The 18,088-nt window shown below is 37.3% G+C and overlaps 1 protein-coding gene across 2 annotated transcripts in view; it reads left to right on the top strand.

The window, feature by feature from the left end:
* Positions 1-18,088, top strand: part of LOC143039535 (protein vav-like) — a 74,803-nt gene that overhangs the window by 8,548 nt on the left and 48,167 nt on the right. For both annotated transcript variants that reach the window (XM_076209698.1, XM_076209697.1), the window contains exons 4-8: positions 6,231-6,333; positions 8,400-8,474; positions 10,962-11,036; positions 14,316-14,483; positions 16,601-16,804. In XM_076209698.1, coding sequence (XP_076065813.1) covers positions 6,231-6,333; positions 8,400-8,474; positions 10,962-11,036; positions 14,316-14,483; positions 16,601-16,804 — 625 coding nt within the window. The remainder of the gene's footprint in view (positions 1-6,230; positions 6,334-8,399; positions 8,475-10,961; positions 11,037-14,315; positions 14,484-16,600; positions 16,805-18,088) is intronic.

Genomic DNA, 18,088 nt, shown 5'->3' with positions numbered 1-18,088 from the left:
ATCCTGTCATTACTCTTTGTGCTTTATTTTGTATTGTTTGTAGATTGTTTGCATTTGTCTTGTCAGTTGCTGTAAATCATGCTGTGGGAGTATAGTTGAGGGTGGTTTTTATAAACTGCTTGAAGATAGTTATTAGAGTCTTTTTCTTGTCCAAAGTCAGTTTTTTGCAATGGATTTTAGTAGATTTAATTTCATGTTGATTTTCACTGTCAGGTGTGGTTGCCCAGTGGATAATGTGTCAAAATCATAAGAGTTGATCTTGAGTTTGATTCCCAGGACCCACTGCATACTTCTTGTGTTTGGGATTTCTCACTTCTCACTTCATGTTTCTTGTATTGATTCCCGACGGCCCTGGCCAGGCAGGCAGGGAGGCAACCCAAATGTTAACCGAAAAAACCCAGTAGCTTGTAGCAACTGACAGGGCCTGCCCTACCAGGGGTTTCTCACTTCCCATTTCATGGGAGTGGGAAGGTGAGATCTTTGACATATGGACTGAAGGTCAGGAAGTTAAGGGTTCTTTTTCAGTGGAAGTGTTTGGCTGTTGGGTGTTTTTTTATTCATGGTTGTTGTTGTCGTTCCCTAGACTGTCTGTCTGAGCAGTCCCGTCTCCCCTAGGAATGCCACAGCCGAAACTGGGTTTTCCCACAAATCTTTTATAGAGTGTATGTTGTGTTGTTTGTGTGATTCATGATTCATGGTGATTCATGATTCATGGTTGTCTGAAGTGGTCCACTGTTGATTTCTGCATTGAGGCTTCCATTCTGTTGTATCTGAGCCATTGTTCTAGTTTGCCCATGTAGGTTTGGGTATTCTTTGCTGCAATTTTATAGTTTCTGTGCTGGGCTGTTATTGTTTAGAACTGCAAAAGAGAGTTTACTGATGTTAAGTTCTGGTTCTGGGATTAGGTGATTGTTTATGAAGAGACTGTATAGCATAGGTGAAAGTATTGAACCCTGGGGAACTCCACTGTATTGTCTATTTTCTTCAAAATTTGGTTGCTTTGGGTTACTCTGTACTGTCTTCCTGCTAAGAAGTTGGTTAACAACTTCTTATAATTTTTGTTAATGTCTGTTTGAATAATCTTTTTGGATAGTATGTATGTGCTTATCAAATGCCTTGTTGTCAATGGCAACCATGACTTTTTTCTGGTTGGACTTTCTTGTTGAGTCCTTCCAGCACTTAGGATGTTTGTGAGCAGTGTGCTGGTGGAGTGGCCCTCTATGAATCCTTGTTGGTTGGGGGAGGTAGGTAATTTTGTTTTGATTCTTTCTGCTTCCAGTTTTTTCCATCAGCTTGGATATTGTGGATAGTTGTGAGATTGGTCTTTAGGATGCTGCATTTTCAGGAGGTATGTTTGGTTTTAATATAGGAATTATGTGTGCTCTTTTCCAGATTGCTTGGATTTGTTGTCCAATCAGTAGTTGAAAATGTCAGTTAAGGCTCTAATAGCTTTTTGGCCAAGATATTTGAGATAGATATTCAGGATTTTGTCTGGGTCTTTTGCAGTGGTCTTATATGTAACTAACAGAATAATATCATAAGTCCATTTTTTTTAGGTGGATATTCAGGATTTTGTCTGAGCCTTCTGCAGTGGTCTTATATGTAACTAACAGAATAATATCATAAGTCTAAATTTTCTGTGTTTTTAGGTGTACTTTTTTAAAAAGGGACTTCCAAGCTATATAAAGCTAATGGCCTCTGCTTATCTAAATCCAGCGCTGTACATCAGCAGTCATCAGAGGAATGAGTAGGTCTTGTATGAAGCACAGTTCATTTTAATTAGATTTGTAAATTGTATCTCATCACTGTATTCTCAGAGAATTAAATGAATTTGGATGTTTTGGGGTAGTAATGGTTGTGGAGTTAGGTAAGGCCACTTAAGTGGTATAATGTAGACTGAGTTGAGGATCTCTGTGCCTGAGAGATAGAAGTAATTCTTATATCAGCTTATTGCGGGTTTAAACATAGATTTATGAGGCATGTCCCCAATTTTATTCTCAGTTTTATTCTAAATCTTTGATTGAAGAGAAAACTTGCATGATATTATAATTGTATAATTTTTTTATTCTAAATCTTTGATTGAAGAGAAAACTTGCATAATATTATAATTGTATAAATTTCATATGAAGTCCTCCCAAATACCAGTAATAGGAAACTACTGATTTACTCTTTAGTTGTACTATTAATGATCATTGCTTAGAAAATAAATGAAAAACCACATCTGTTAAAGGTAGAGGGATCAGCAAGAATGATTTAACAGACAACATTAATGGATTGCAACTGTGAATCAAGCTGTGAGGACATTCTTTATATATTCTCTTAGGAATTGTAAGGGTGTGATGATACATGGACACTCTTTACTTTAGATTTTACCATGATATTGTTTAGAATTTTTACTAATACATATTTGTGACATAATTAAACACTGACATTTTACTTATTGTACTTTGACTTTTCTATGTCTCTGGTACTGTGTGACACTGCTTTTTGGATACCCTGTACATGGGTATTGACTTCATGCTGTTGTGCAGTATCAATTGCATAGTAGCATTCAGCCAATGCATTAGGGACTATTTTTGGGGCTCCCCTATGGATTAGAGCCACAGGTCATTTTGTCTATGTTTGAGGAAAATTTCTATTCTTAGAGGAATAATGCTACTTTTGTACTATGACTGTCCTTCTGTTATATTCTTCCCTTGAAACTGTCCTGTACCACTTCTTTGAGTGTAGTTTTTCTTTTTCCCTGTGTCCTCTGTGGTAGGGGGAGGAAAGAATCCTGCCATCGTGTTTCCCATGAGAGTTGTACATGGTGACTAGGCATCCTGCTCTCTGTACAATTATCCTACGAGAAGTCAAGGCATAATAGGGTCTAGGAAATATCCAACCAGAACCCCAAGATTTGGGTAATTAAATGTGTGTGGTTGTGGTACAGATGATAGTAAAAGGGAAGAGATAGGTAGTATGTTTGTGAGAAGGAAGATGGATGTGTTAGTATCAAATAAAACTAAGTTGAAAGGGAGAGGTGGTTTTAAGTTTGGGAGTGTGGTGGAGAGAGTGTCGGGAGTGAGGAGGGGTGAGGGAGGGTAGTTCTGCTGGTAAATGATGAAGTAGGAAAGTGCATGGTGGAATGGGAGGAAGTATCTTCATAGGTAATGTGGATGAAGGTGAAACTGAAATGGGAGATATGGGTTTTTGGAAACCCATATGGGCCTGGTAGTGAAAAGTGTGTAGAGGAAAGGGAAACTTTTTGGATAGGTTTAAATGAGTGCTTAGAGAGGAATGTCATTGTAGTAGTGTTGGTGTCGGAGATGAACTAATATATTGGAGTTTAGGGAAGTTTGGAGTGCCAGATAAAGATTAAAGTAGAGAGTTGATGATGATGTGTTTAGAGAGTTGATGATAGCCAATACAGTATTTAAGAAGAAAGTCAAGCATAAGTACACCTGGGAAAGGGTGGTAGATGGAAAGGTGGTTAAGGCATTGATGGACAATGTAGTTGTATTCAAAGGAAGGATAGGAAGAGTTCTGGATGTCCATGTTCTTAGGGGAGAGAATGGGGGAATGTCAGATAAGTTTTTGGTGAAGGGAAGTCGTGAGTGGAGGATAGGTGGATGTTCATGTTCTTAGGGGAGAGAGTTGGGGAATGTCAGATAAGTTTTTGGTGAAGGGAAGTCGATAGTGGAGGATAGGTGGAGAAAGAGGAAAAGGGCAGAAGGTAGAGAGGTGCTTAAAATAAACAATTTAAATGAGAATGAAAAGGAGAAGGAATACCATGAGAAGATGAGAGAAGGGTGGGAGGTGGTGAAGGATAAAGAAGAGATGGGAATGGAAGAAGAATGGGTTTGTTTCAAGAAGGAAGTGACAAGGTGTGCAAATAAGGTTTGTAGAATCAGGAGGATGGGAGAGAATAGAGGGTAGGGTAGTGAGTGGTGGGATAATGAAGTGAAGAAGGTAGTAGAAGAGAAGAAGCAAGCGTTTAGGGATTGATTGCAAAGTATTACTCAGGAAGTACATGAAAGGTACAAGGAAAAGAGAAGAGAAATAAAATGTAAGATAAAGGAGACAAAGAAAAGAGAAGGTGTAAAATGGGGTAGGAGTATTAGTCGTCACATGTGGCAGGAAATGCAGGAGTGGGGGTGGAGGTAAATTGTAGACTGATAGAAACAAGTAAACATCTTTGGGGATTGAAAAGTGTCATGAGAAATAGGCATCTGGGAGTGGATGCAAAGAGAAGATTATATGAAGGGGTGATGCCTACGATATTGTATAGGGCAAAGAATTGGAATTTAAGAGAGGCATAAAGGAGTAGTTTAAATGTGTTTGAAATGAAGTGTCTGAGAAGTATGTTAGGGGTTACAAGGTTGGATGGAGTGAGAAATTGGGAGATGAGGAGGAGAGCAGGTGTGGATAGGGAGCTGGCAGGTAGGGTTGATGTAAGATTATTCGGATAGTTTGGTCACATGGAAAGAATGAGTGAAGAAAGATTAGCAATAGAGTTGTGTAAGGCAGAGGTGGATGAAGTGAAATTAAGGGGGTGATCAAGGATGAGGTAGATGGATGGGGTGAAAGGGGCTTTGAATGAAGAAGAAGGCAGGGAATAGGGGTGAGTGGAGAATGGTTGTGTATGGAAAATATTTTGGCGCAGCCCGAAGAGATTTCTCCTCAACTTCTCAATTTTTCACTTGAGGAGATTAGAAGGAAGGGACTCAATGCAAGTGAAGCGGCTTTGTTGTAGATGTACTATGTCTTGCTGCATTGCTTCCGACGCGGGCAATAGGTAGGAGACAAGGATGACTCTTCATCCAAGAGGAGCCAAGATGAGAGGGAGGAACGGGTGACGGATAGAAGTGGAATGGGTGGGAATGGGTGTGTGCCTTGAGTGGCTACCCTCCCATATAAGGGGAAAGAATCTATTAGGTGTATAGATAGTTATTCTTTAAGTCTGGGTAATTCATGATTAAAATAAATTGCTAAGTATTTGCTTTAGGATATTTTTATCGCTCGTGATCTTAACTATTTTCTTTAAGTATCCAGTACTTTTAGATTTACTTCTAGATTCTAACAGTGAATATCCTCCTTTCCATTTTTATAATATTTTTAATGCTGGTGCTTTTGATTATTTTCTTTAAGTATCCAGTACTTTTAGATTTACTTCTAGATACCAACAATGAACATCTTCCTACTTCCCACGTTTATAATATATATTTTATATTACGTATTTCATGTCCACAGTGTGGAAACAACCTTCTACCATATCTCCTCAGTGTTTATCAAAATTGTAACAATCTTTATAGTTATAAACAGTTCTTATTCCTTCTTCCTTCTTCCCACGTTTATGATATATATTTTCTATTACATATTTCATGTCCACAGTGTGGAAACAACCTTCTACCTTATCTCCTCAGTGTTTATCAAAATTGTAACAATCTTTATAGTTATAAACTGTTCTTATTCCCTTACAAAACTTACAAACTGTACTCTGCATACTGCAGAGTTTTCAAACTCCTATGCTGCAATAGCTGCATACTTTTCTTTCCTTTCCACTTGAAGCCACAATGTAGACTCCCCAGGCTCATCAGATGATTGTGGACTCCGACTCCTTCAGAGAAAATCTTGCAGAAGAAAAGATCCTGACGAAAACATTTATGAGGATTTATGCTACGTCGCAATTAAGATTGATAAGGAGGTACTTGTTTCTTCTGTATTATAAGTGCACGTGCCTGTGGCCTACATATGTCTGGTCTTTGGTGTTTAGATTTGTATGATGACAACTTTTTAGCATTTGTCTCATTTGTGCTTTGAGAAAAGGTCCATATGTTTGACTCGCGTATACATATAATAGGCTTGTTTTCTGTATGGGTTCATTATTACTGGTATGTCTTATGTGATTGAAGAAATGTACAAGGATGGCATAATGTCTAGTTATAGCACAGGTGTCATCTTTGCTGCACTGAGATGCTCATTTGTGATTTTTGGCACCTTAGGCTTTGGCTAGAGAGTTGCAATGCTTCATTCTGTTTTCGTTGGTACAATAATAATTGTGTTTTGAAGGCATTATCAAATAGAGGAGTGCTTGAGTAGTTGCTTGGTTTGCAGCTGCCCAGGCTGAGGGGACACCCATCCCCTACAAGAAGCATGGATTATTACGCTCTAAATAACTTGTGCTTGGGTTGGTATGTTTGTGTGTATTGCATGGCATCTAACGAATGCCCCCTGTGCTTGTGTTGCAGCAACTCCTCACTGTATTCAGAGCTTGGGGAGATCATAGACTGGAATGTGTGTTGCGACGACAACATTTATGAAATGCTTGTTCCACACCAAGATTTAGAACAGGTGAGACAGCCCTTTGTGCAGGGCCAAGTTTGGGGAAAAGGGTAGATTGACTGGAAGAAGGAGAGGGCAAGTTGATATGATGTGAACGTCTTGAGCAAGATGGTTCATGTCTTCAGCTCTCTTTGTTCAACTTTCACATTATTGCTATATTCCTTCTGATATACTTTTCATTAGAATATGACATTACAGTAGCCAGATATATCTCATATACTTGGTTAAGGTTAAAGAAATGATTATTTATTATCATTTGTAAAGAAAATATTAGAATCATCACTCCTTATGCCTATACAATATTTACAAAAGGATTACAAAGGAGGAGCATTTTCAATAATTGAACAGAAAAGAAACATAAGAAATGAATATACATAACTATGGAGTAAAAATTAATACTGAATTGTGTTATTGAAGAACCTACTGCAAATAATAATCATTAGTGAAGGAGTATCTCTGTGAGTCTTGCCAAGCCAATAGAGTTGCAAATGAGAGCAATGTTGTGAGCATCCCAACCCCTTAGGGTGAACATGATAATCTGGCATTTGTCAGAAAGAAATCCATCTGGGATGTCAACGGAAAAAACGAGTCAATTAAGATAATGTTAACCCTTTCATTGCGATAACAATCCCCCTGAGCCAAATTTGATTATCTTATGGTGTTCATAATGAAATTTTAAAAACATGTTCCCATAGTAAAGGGATAGGCTGTTGCTCTTGGTGGCAGTGTTCAATGTAAATACAGATTTGGTTGTTACTGTGCCACCATTTGGCATCACATGATGATCACAGTGCTGAGAGCCTGTGGAATAATTACAACAGAATTTTGAGCATTGCTTACATTGGAGAGACCACAATCTTGATCAGCTGATTTGCCTAACACTTGAGTCACCTATTATTATCAAATTCAAACTCGTATATATTGTACTCCAGTTACATAGTAAGACAGCCCTCATGTCACACTTTTATATCACATGCATTGTTTACAAGTTATACACTTCCTGTTAAAGGTAAATATTCTCAGATATATTTTATTCTATTTACTGGGGCTGTAGAGTTGGTAGTGATATCGTGGGAACAACAGTAAACACAGATGTGATTATTGGAAGAGTAATGTGTCAAAAATATCACAATTCAGAAGTTACTTGGAAGATTTCTTTCTTGTCATGTAATTCTTAAATACAGTGATGGTTTTTTAGATCACTTGATAGTTTCATTAACTTGGTAGGATTGGAGGTGTATATTTGGTCAGTTCTTAATAAAAAAAAATTAATATACACTCCCTCTCTATATATGTAAATATGCTATTTTTAGCATTAGTACTATACAAAAAAGTAATAAGATCAAATCACCAAAAGTATTAACATATTCTTGTAATGCTGAACACAGCCTCGTATTATAATGATCCTTGAATGCCCAAGAGTAACTAGCATTGTGGAGATGCTTCATAAAACAACATTTTATAAGCATACTTTACTTTAGTATTACTAGTACTAAAAGTTATACAAGTGAATATAATCAAATTAAAAACATGTCACAATGGAAGCTTACTATGTTGGACAATAGCGTTAGTGAGTAATTTCATATAGTGTATGGTTTATGACTGATATATTCCGTACAATAGTCAAAGCTGGTTCACAAGTATTTCTCGTACACTTGCTTCGTGCATGAGCGAATCTTGTTTATATTCCTGAGAAAGACACAAAAGGTGCCGGTAAAAGGGCTTCATCATAATCACTGCTTATGTTCATATAATCAGGCTTACCTGATGTCTTATTCATACAACACACACAAACCAGTTCACTCTTACATCATCATACTACATGCATGTGAAACCTATCTGTCTATGTATTGAGACATTGGCTGAAGGCAGGCCTTGCCTGTACAGCAGAAGAGAACACAAAATGCACCCTTGTTCATAAAGTTTTCACCAAATCTCCCCAAGATGAAGACTGTCCACAATATAATTTAACTGGATGCAAATAACCAACTTAACATTCCACATTAGGAAATTTTGAAATTATGAATTTATTGGATTTGGAGATGCATTATTCACAGAGTATTTTACCTTGGCAGTATCTCCAAGCATACAGTGATTATGACAATGTTTATGCAGAACTTGACCTCGAAGAATTGACGTTAAACAAAAAGGTAATTTCTGAATTATATTGCAGTACAAATCTGAAATACATGACATCAGCCTTCATTTAGATCATATACTTTGATGATCACAGAGAAATATTCTGGACAACTTTAAGATCAGTCATAGATATTCGTATATGTTGAATAAATGCAAGTATGTTGTAAATAAAGGAAGAGGATGTTTGAATTATGCATGTATGTATGACCATATAATATAAATATGTAAATATATATATGTATGTAAATATATATATATATATATATTTATATATATATATATATATATATATATGGGTAGGAGATTTTCTTGTATACATTCTTCATTGAAAGCGATGGCTAATTGTGCATATATTATTTTCTTAAATGTACTTTTCATGTCTTACTATGGATTTATGTTCCTTTGAAAGGAGGTTCATGAAAATAATAAATGCACACTTAGCCATCACTTTCAATGAAGTATGTATATATATATATATATATATATATATATATATATATATATATATATATGTAAACATACATACATACATACATAACTAGCCTGTAGCCCCAAAGGAGCTGGTAGTGATCATTGGGCCTTCCCATTAATCTCTATGGGAAGAAACCTCAAATTATCTGCATTGTAATTATGTGAGACTGTTTTTGTGTCACTGGCTTACAGTAGTAGGAAGAAAGGGAGCAGTTGCCTGTTGTCAACCACAATTTTGTGAAATGGTGGAATAGGTGCGTATAATAGAAAGTTCTTGGATCAAGTCCAAAAACAGATTTACCTCTGAAGTTCTGCCTCTAGATGGAGTTGAAGGTGTTGATGTGCTTTAAAGATGTCTGGCAAGGAGACGGGTCTCTCGCATCTGGCATCCAGCACACACACACACTTGCACTATGAGCATAACTCCCTTCCCGTATAATACAACTTTTTATTCACCCATATTAATTATTCACGTGCATGCATAGTGTGTGTGCAAACATCATACAAGAATTTAAGAACAAACTAGATGTTGTGAGATACAAAGACGGGTCACAACGAGCATAGCTCCCTTCCCGTATAATGCAACTTTTTATTCACCTATATTATATTCACATGCACGCATAGTGTGTGCAAACACCATACAAGAATTTAAGAACAAACTAGATGTTGCAGGATACAAAGATGGGTCACTACGAGCATAGCTCCCCTTCCGATATAATACAACTAGGTAAATACATGCGCACATAGGTACCAATGTAGGTTTGCTCCATAGACATCTGCCTATTGGGGCCACACCTCCTTGTTAAGATGGAGGCAGTTGTGATGGTTTGCATCTAGAAGGGAATCTTAGAGTTGGATCATTGAGTCTCCCTGCTGGCCACTGCCTCTTCATTGATGTTGACATCACCTCTCAAAGGTATGTAATTTCAACACCAACACAGAATAGGCTCGGCTACAGACTCAGATTACTTCAGACGCAATTATCACACAGAAGATGGAGATCAAATCTTACATTGCCCAGCTCATACCCTACCCAGACAACATTGGAGCATCTTTTCCTCGAGTAAATTGTAGGCCAATCAGGTCACTTGGGTGCCATGGGTCTCCTACAAGAGAGGCCTGGGGTATTAGATTCACACAGGAACCAGTGACATCTACTTGTGGGTGTTAATTCTTCAAGATGATGTCAAAAAAAGAAATATCCCTTTAAATAATTTTCAAAAACTGTCGGTGTCCTCACTGCCATCTAGAGGTGCATTCTCAAGAGGTTGACGCAGTCTCCAGACCAGGCTGTAGATCTCTCTTTATTAACAAGAACTTTAGTTCCACTGCATTTTTATGTAAGAATTGACAATGGGTGACTGCTCCCCTCCTACGGCTATAAGCTAGTGATAATGAAACACTATACTTCCATTATCTGGTGACCCATAGGATGTGGCTGGCAAAACCAGCAGCATTGGCATGTCTAAATCATCTCCAAAGAAAACGGGGGAGATTCTTTATATTTGCATGTATGACTTGTATAATTAAAGAGACTGCAAGTGGCTCGAAGACCCTCACTCAGCTTCTCTATGTAATTATTACACCCCCCAACCCCACGGAAATTCCTAGATTAGGAGCCAGGGCAACGTCGCCTGACCTGAGATGCCACATCATTTAACAAGTATCTTCTTTTTTTTTTACATATATAACAATTACTCATATCACCTACCATTTAATGAAAAAAATTAATATGCATTTAGAATATTCCATATTAACATACTCCAGTATATGCTGAATGTTTTGATTCAGTATGTGACAACACAGCAGACCACACCTTGCGGGTCACAAGATAATGGAAATAGTCTAGTACAATAAAAACGGAGAGAACTGTGGTTTGTGGGAAGGCCCATTGATTGTTGACAGACAGTGGTGCAGCAGTTTTCCACTTGCTGAAGCTCAAGGAAATGATTATTGTTGTTATTATATATGTATATACAGACATATGCATATACAAACTTATATTTTTATTTAAATCTTTGCTTTAGACTATTGACCTCGACATAGATGGATATGCTGAGGTTAGTCACAAGTTCATACCCCATGGACTAAATTTTAAGGAGGTATTTAACTATTATACCACCATGTTCAAAGCTTTGATGCTGCTGCTACTGCTTTCCAGCATTGATTTTATATAATTGTAAGTGCAATCAGGTTATTGAGCTATTCAGAAACTTTGGTGTGCTGTGGTTAGTCAGAATAAAAAAAAAAAAAAAAATGAAAAAAAAAATGAAAATGAAAAAAAAAAAAAAAAAAAAAGATGGAAGAAACAAAGATATTTTAAACCAGTGATCATCCACTTGGTGAGATACTGCGGGAAGAAAGAGGAACTGGGAAATCTTTCTTGATGTTTACAACCTGGGAGTGAACAAATGTGCCAAAAATTAGTAGGAGGAAGAAGTAGAAACAGGACTAGTTTAACAACAGATTTGAGATTGCAAAAAAGGCCAGGGATTTGGCTTGGGAAAAATGGAGAAAAAAGAAGAAGCAATATAACAAAATCTAGAATTACTATACAAGAATTTGCAAAAGATGAGAAAAATATGGGAGTGTTGATCAAAAAACATCCTCTCACTTGACAGACATATCAGCAGGATTGTGAGAGAAACATTTGGACTACTGCAGAAGATTAAAGCGGCTTTTCACTTTACAGATGAAAAAACTAATCAAAACCCTGAGCTGTCCAAGACAGTGGCATGGTCCCCGCACAGAGTGAAGAATATAAACAAGATCGAGAGAATACAAAGGGCAGCAACCAAACTGGTCCCCATTCTGGCAAATAAATAACATGAGGAAAGACTAAAAGCACTGGGTCTACCAACTTTGAAAGATTGAAGAGAAGGAGGTGACTTGATTACAATATTCATGTCACTAAAGGGGATAGATTGCATTAACAGAAGATATCTATTGGTTAAGAATGGGAGTGCTTTAAGAGTTCATGGGAACAAATTAAGAAAAACCACATGGCTAAAGGATGTGAAGAAATACAGATACATAAATACTTGGAATAGCATAGATAGTATAGCCCAAATTGGAACAATACATTAATTCAAATCTAGCTATGATAATTGGAAATTAAGGATACAAGTTTAGTTGGAACTGAACTTGTGGCTAGATAAGATATATTAGAAAGTAGGAGATGGGACCCAACAAGTTGCTCCTTTCCTGTATACTACAATTATGTAAATACATACATATACCAAAGGCTTTTTTCCCCCTTACACAGGTAAATACACACATACACATACATGCCTTAGAGATACAAAAATAGGTCACTACAAGCATAGCTCCCTTCCCATATAACTAGGTGATACATGTAGCATAATGGAATTTGAAAAAAAAAAAAAAAAAAAAAAAAGGATATCAGGACAATATAAAATTGGTGAAAAGAAAGTAAAGAAAGGATGTGAAGGAATGCAATTTTCCATATAGATGCATAGATACTCTTGGGATAGCTAAGAAGGTGATATATATATGCCCAGCTGGAACAATAGATGAATTCAAATCATAATATGATAATTGGAAATCAAGGATGTAGACTAATTTGGAATTACACGAATTTGAGACTAGGCATGATAAGTTGGAGAATAGGAGATGGGACCCAACGAGCAATGCTCCTTTTCTCTTTACAGTAGTACAATTAGGTAAATATACACATGCATGCTCTTTCCAAATTAACATATGAACAAAGATTATCCAAATTGGAACTACCAACACTGGAGCAGAGAAGAGACAGAGGTGATCTACTGACTATCTATAGAATCATGAAAAGAATGGAAATCCTTGATAGGAACGATTTACTAAAAAATGACAATGGAAAAACAAGAGGTCATGAAAAAAAACTCAAAAAGGATAACTATAGAAGAGATCTGAAAAAAAGCTTCCCACAGAGAGTGTTGGATATCTGGAATAATTTAGATAAAGAAACAGTGTGTGCAAATACTATTCAAAATTTTAAGAAAAAACTTCATGCTGAACGATACAAAGATGGGTCACCATGAGCATAGCTCCCTTCCCATGTAATACAGCTAGGTAAGTACAACAAAGATGGCACCCACACTATCAAATTTGACATATGAACAAAGATTGGAAAAATTACAGCTGTCAACATTAGAGCAGAGAAGGGAAAGAGGCGGCTTGTTGACCATTTTCAGAATTATGAAAGGGATGGAAGTTCTTGATAGAGATGACCTATTAAAATGGGACAAAAGAGAGACAAGAGGACACGCAAAGAAATTAAAGAAAGACAGTTACTGAAGAGACCTGAAAAAGAACAGTTTCCCGCACAAAGTGATCGATGTCTGGAATGTGCTGAACAGTGAAACAGTAAATGCCAGAACTATACATGAGTTCAAAACTAAACTGGACGTGGAGAGATACGAAAACGGGTCACAACGAGCATAGCTCCTGTCCCGTAAAATACTACTAGGTAAAACTAGGTAAATACATACACCATCAAATGATAATCTTTTATTATCAAAGTAAGCAATAACAACAGCGTTGTGGCTTAGTGATGGCTCTGTGGCACACTGGTCAATGACCACTGACGTGTAATCATTTTTTAATCTGTTGCACTATTCGTTTATTTGGGTCACACCCAAGACATTATCACCAAAAACCTGTTGAATTTTGCGTATTATCCTTACTTGGGTATCTCCAAACTTTTGTCAAAACTTGACCAGAGATTGTTGCTTCATGTGTTCAATCATCATGGGCAAAATGAAAACGTGACAAGTAAGTAGTACACTGCCTTGTGTGCTGGCTGCCTGACAGCTACTGATGCATCCAGCTAGCCTGCTGAAGACCATGCATGTGCATGAAGGTTTGCAGCCCCCACTATACACACCTTAGCCTCTAATGTCATTACTTCCCATAGGAAAAAATAAAATTCAATATATATATATATTTTATAGTCCTCATATATGTGTGTGTATATATGTATATATATATATATATATACTATATATATATATACATATATATACTATATATATATATACATATATATATATTATATGTATTTATATATACATATATATACATATATACATACATACACCTATATATATACATTGTGTGTGTGTATGTATATATATATATATATATACACACACACACATGTACACATGCACAAATACATTTTGCTTATTCTTGAAGAATGCTTTTTCTGGCTTTCATGTTTGTGATGGTATGGCTTCCATATGAGATTTGTTTATTTTTTTATGTTGGTAATAGTTAAAAAGTGCTGGAAAGAATATATATGCTTATGAATAAACTTTGGCATGGTCTTTTATGTCTGCTGAAGCTCTATTATAATTGACTGATTCTACTTGAAATTGCAGACTATACCAATTCAGCCAACTACCCAACGAGAACACTGCTTATGTGAGGTAATGGCCACAGAGAAAGCATATTCAGATGTACTCAGTGGCCTCATTACAAAATTTTACAAGCCCCTCAAGGACATAATACCAGAAGAAATTATTAACAAAATTTTCTTCAAAATAAAGGTAATTTTTGTTTTTCTTTCAGCCCTTTTGTTTTTCTACATGCTTTCAAGTGTAAGGGTAAGTGGAGGTGTTGATGTTTTGTTACTGGGAGTGAAACCTAAGTAAGAACACAAGAACATAAGAATGAAGGAGACTGCAAGAGACCAAAGACCTACACTAAGCAGCTCCATATCCATCACCACCACCTGTCATCCCCATCCATAAACTTGTGTAACCTTTTCTTAAAACAACTGATAATTTCAGCACTCACTGCATGGTTACTAAGTCTATTCTAAGTGTGGGTCTTTTGCTTGAACCAGACACAACTGGTAATGAGAGTTATGCCCATTACTATAATCGGATCCCGTCTGTTGTTCAAGATTAGAGTGTGGGTCTGTGGCGAGTATTAGGACATTGGCAAGGCCAGATTTATATGTTGTGGGGCCCTGTCAGGGACACCCCTATTAAAATATTATCCCAGTTTTCACGAAACGTGCTGTCAGCCACCTCAGAGTTTGTTTACAGTCATAGTGCCACTTGGCGTTCAGTCACAGTCAGCTGATTACTCGTTTACTTTATCACGATACACCAAAAAATTGCTTATACTATTGTAATGGAGTCGGCATGGGGTTCCTAAATGCAGAGCCCTGGGCTGTGGCCTTATTGGCCCTGCCCTGAATCTGGCCATGGATATTGGTCTGGTGAATACATATGTAATAGAGCTCTAGACAACTCTAGAGCCATCAGGCTCCTGGTAAAAGAGACTGGGTGCATACTTACAGCCAGCATTCATTCCTTTCTTTATTCTTAACACTGCTGTGGAAGGAAAAAAAAACTTGAGTGGATGTTATATAAATAGGTGTGTTGATTTTCTGGCTTGTTGGCATCAAAACTGCAGCTGAAATTCATTTTCCTCTGGACTCCTGTGATGCTGTGCCTCTTTGTTCAAGGTTCTGAGGATGTTCTGGGGCAGAGTCCTCAGATCCAGTGATCATGGTTTCTTCCTTGAGAGTCTGCATTACAGCAGTTAAGTCTTTCACATTGCTAAAGACAGCCTGTTAACATTTATGCTTTACTGTCAAAATTTTGTCATAAAGTCCTTGCCAAAGTGTTACCAGGATGAAATTTTTGCAACCTTAAGTACCAGCTACATTTTATTTGAATGTGATGTTGGTTTGCAGTCCCAAAGAGTTGTGAAAAGTAAAAAAGTGAGTGATAGGACAATAAGAGTAAGTTAAGAGATAATGTATAAAAGATGATAAGCCATTAGGATCCAAGAGGCATCCCACAAAGCTTAGATTCTTCAGCATTAGAACAACATCTCTGTAGAGGACATTTTGCTTTGAAGGATTAATGGTGACTTAATTATTAGCTACCAGGGATATTCCCCTAAGTTGAATTAAATTGGTTACGTTACAGGCAGTACAAATTATTTAAAGAGGACATTGGACTTTCAGTGGATTAAAGGATTAGAAGTTTGGAAGAAAAAAGAGTGAGGCTAAAACTGTTATATATAATGTAGAGGATTTTACTTCTTCAGTTCATGTTTGATGGAAAATGAGAGTGATGGATGAGGAAAATGGGGGAGAAATAAAAAAAGATGGAGTGAAAAGAGTTATTAAAATAATGAGAGCATCCAAGGCACCTCCCCATCTTCTCTTTTTCTGCAGAAGGGGACAGAGGGGGGATGTTGTTGATTAAATGAAGCAGCCTTGCTGTGGATGTGCTGTCTTTGTACATTGCTTCTGACCCAGGGCACTGGGCGAGATGCAGGGATGACCTATCATCCAAGAGGAGCCAAGATGAGAGGGAGGAAGGGAGGGGTGGTGAATGGGAGTGGAGTGCATTGGGATAAAATGGGTGGGAGTGGATTTATGCCTTTTCTTTGTGGCTACCTCCCTTGTAAGGTGGAAAAAGCCCTTGGTATATGTATGTATGTAGTTCTTGTTTGATAGGAAGAAAGAAGTGTGTTCTTTTGTTAAGAAAATTGAATTGTAGAATTTACTTGCTGTTTCCTGTCCAGCTGAGGTTTTATTTTTTGTGACATACTGGTGGATTTCTTGCAAGATAGAGGTCCTGCAGTGAACTGATTAATTCCAGCTTTTCCCTGCCTCATTAAATGTTCATTTTCCTTACAGGAACTCTGTGAGATCCACCAGCATCTTTTTCAGGGTCTTCGTGAAGCTTTGTTACCCGATTCCACTTACCAGGTCTCCCAGGTATTCCTCACATCCCAGGAGAAGCTGCTGATATACGGAGAGTACGTTGCTAGTGTGGATGACACCCGCAGTCTTATAGATGACCTTATGGCTAAAGATGAGAGAATTAGAGATAAAATTAAGGTGAGGGCTCTAGCATTATATGTTAATTTTTATTTTTTATCTGTTGCATACATTTATGTTTTATAGATTTTTTTTATTTGCTTATTTCTTATTATATATATATATATATTATATAGGAATTATGTCTCCTGTAATTCTTAATACCTTTCTTTCATATCAAATAAGTGCCTCTCCCCACAGTACACGCTTTTTCTCAGTTCTTGTTTTCCTCCATAATTGAAATTAGGAGTTGCAGGTAGTTTTAATGTGGTGGGAATCCCATTTGGGTAAGAGATACACTAAATTTTATATTTTTCTACAAAATTTATAAACCTTTGAATATGCTTTTGTCAGATGAAACAGTATATACAGCCAACTCTGGTCAACACTGTGTCACATTATATATGTCACCTTCCAATATAATACAACTAGGTAAATACCTACAAGGTACTTTCAGTGAATCAACCACTCCATTGACCCAGGTCCCTTATGTAAAACATGTGATGATCAGGTAACCAGTTTCAACCAGTTCAGCCCATTAAATCACTCAGAAGAAAGATAAGTGTTGTCTGGATAGCATGAGTAAGGCAGTGCAGAATGGTGTATTTAACTAGTTGTATTTTACGGGACGGGAGCTATGCTCGTTGTGACCCGTTTTTGTATCTCTCCATGTCCAGTTTAGTATTAAACTCGTGCATAGTTCTGGCATTTACTGTTTCACTGTTCAGCCCGTTCCAGACATCGATCACTCTGTGCGGGAAACTGCTTATTGTCTTCTATGTGGTGTTTGTATCTGGGACAGTTAACCCCTTCCATACGGTGCCACACACGTAGGCGTCATGGGGAGCGAGTGTATTCGCGAGGCTGCCATATCGGCGTCTTGATTATATTTATTGTAGTCGCCCCTCCATAATGACATTCTTTCTAATTCTTTTGTAATCGCATTTTCTATGGTTATCAAAATTCACGGGTGAAGAGAGAACGATCGATATAAGCGGTGACTATATTTTATGATGCGAGTATTATTACGACACGTCGTACGGCTGGCATTGGCTGCTGCCACCGAGATCTAAGTCCATGACGCCTACGTGTGCGGCACCGTATGGAAGGGGTTAATGTCTGCAACTAGGGTGTTTCTCTGTTTCTGCTTCTTCATCATCTTCTACTTCTCCTGTGTCTTCTTCTTTCTTTTTTATTTCTTTTCTTTTTATTCTTTAAAGTGACAAGGACTTTCACTCAGCCAAAGGATAGACCCTGGACTAAAAAGAGTTTGATTGATCTTAATGTTCCCACTTCCAAGTCTTT

The sequence above is a fragment of the Oratosquilla oratoria genome, chromosome 26 (genome assembly GCF_046742065.1).
Source record: "Oratosquilla oratoria isolate Oo_2021 chromosome 26, ASM4674206v1, whole genome shotgun sequence".
NCBI lineage: Eukaryota > Metazoa > Arthropoda > Malacostraca > Stomatopoda > Squillidae > Oratosquilla > Oratosquilla oratoria.
The sequence above is the reverse complement of the archived record's forward strand: the minus strand, read 5'-3'. Positions and strand labels throughout refer to the sequence as shown.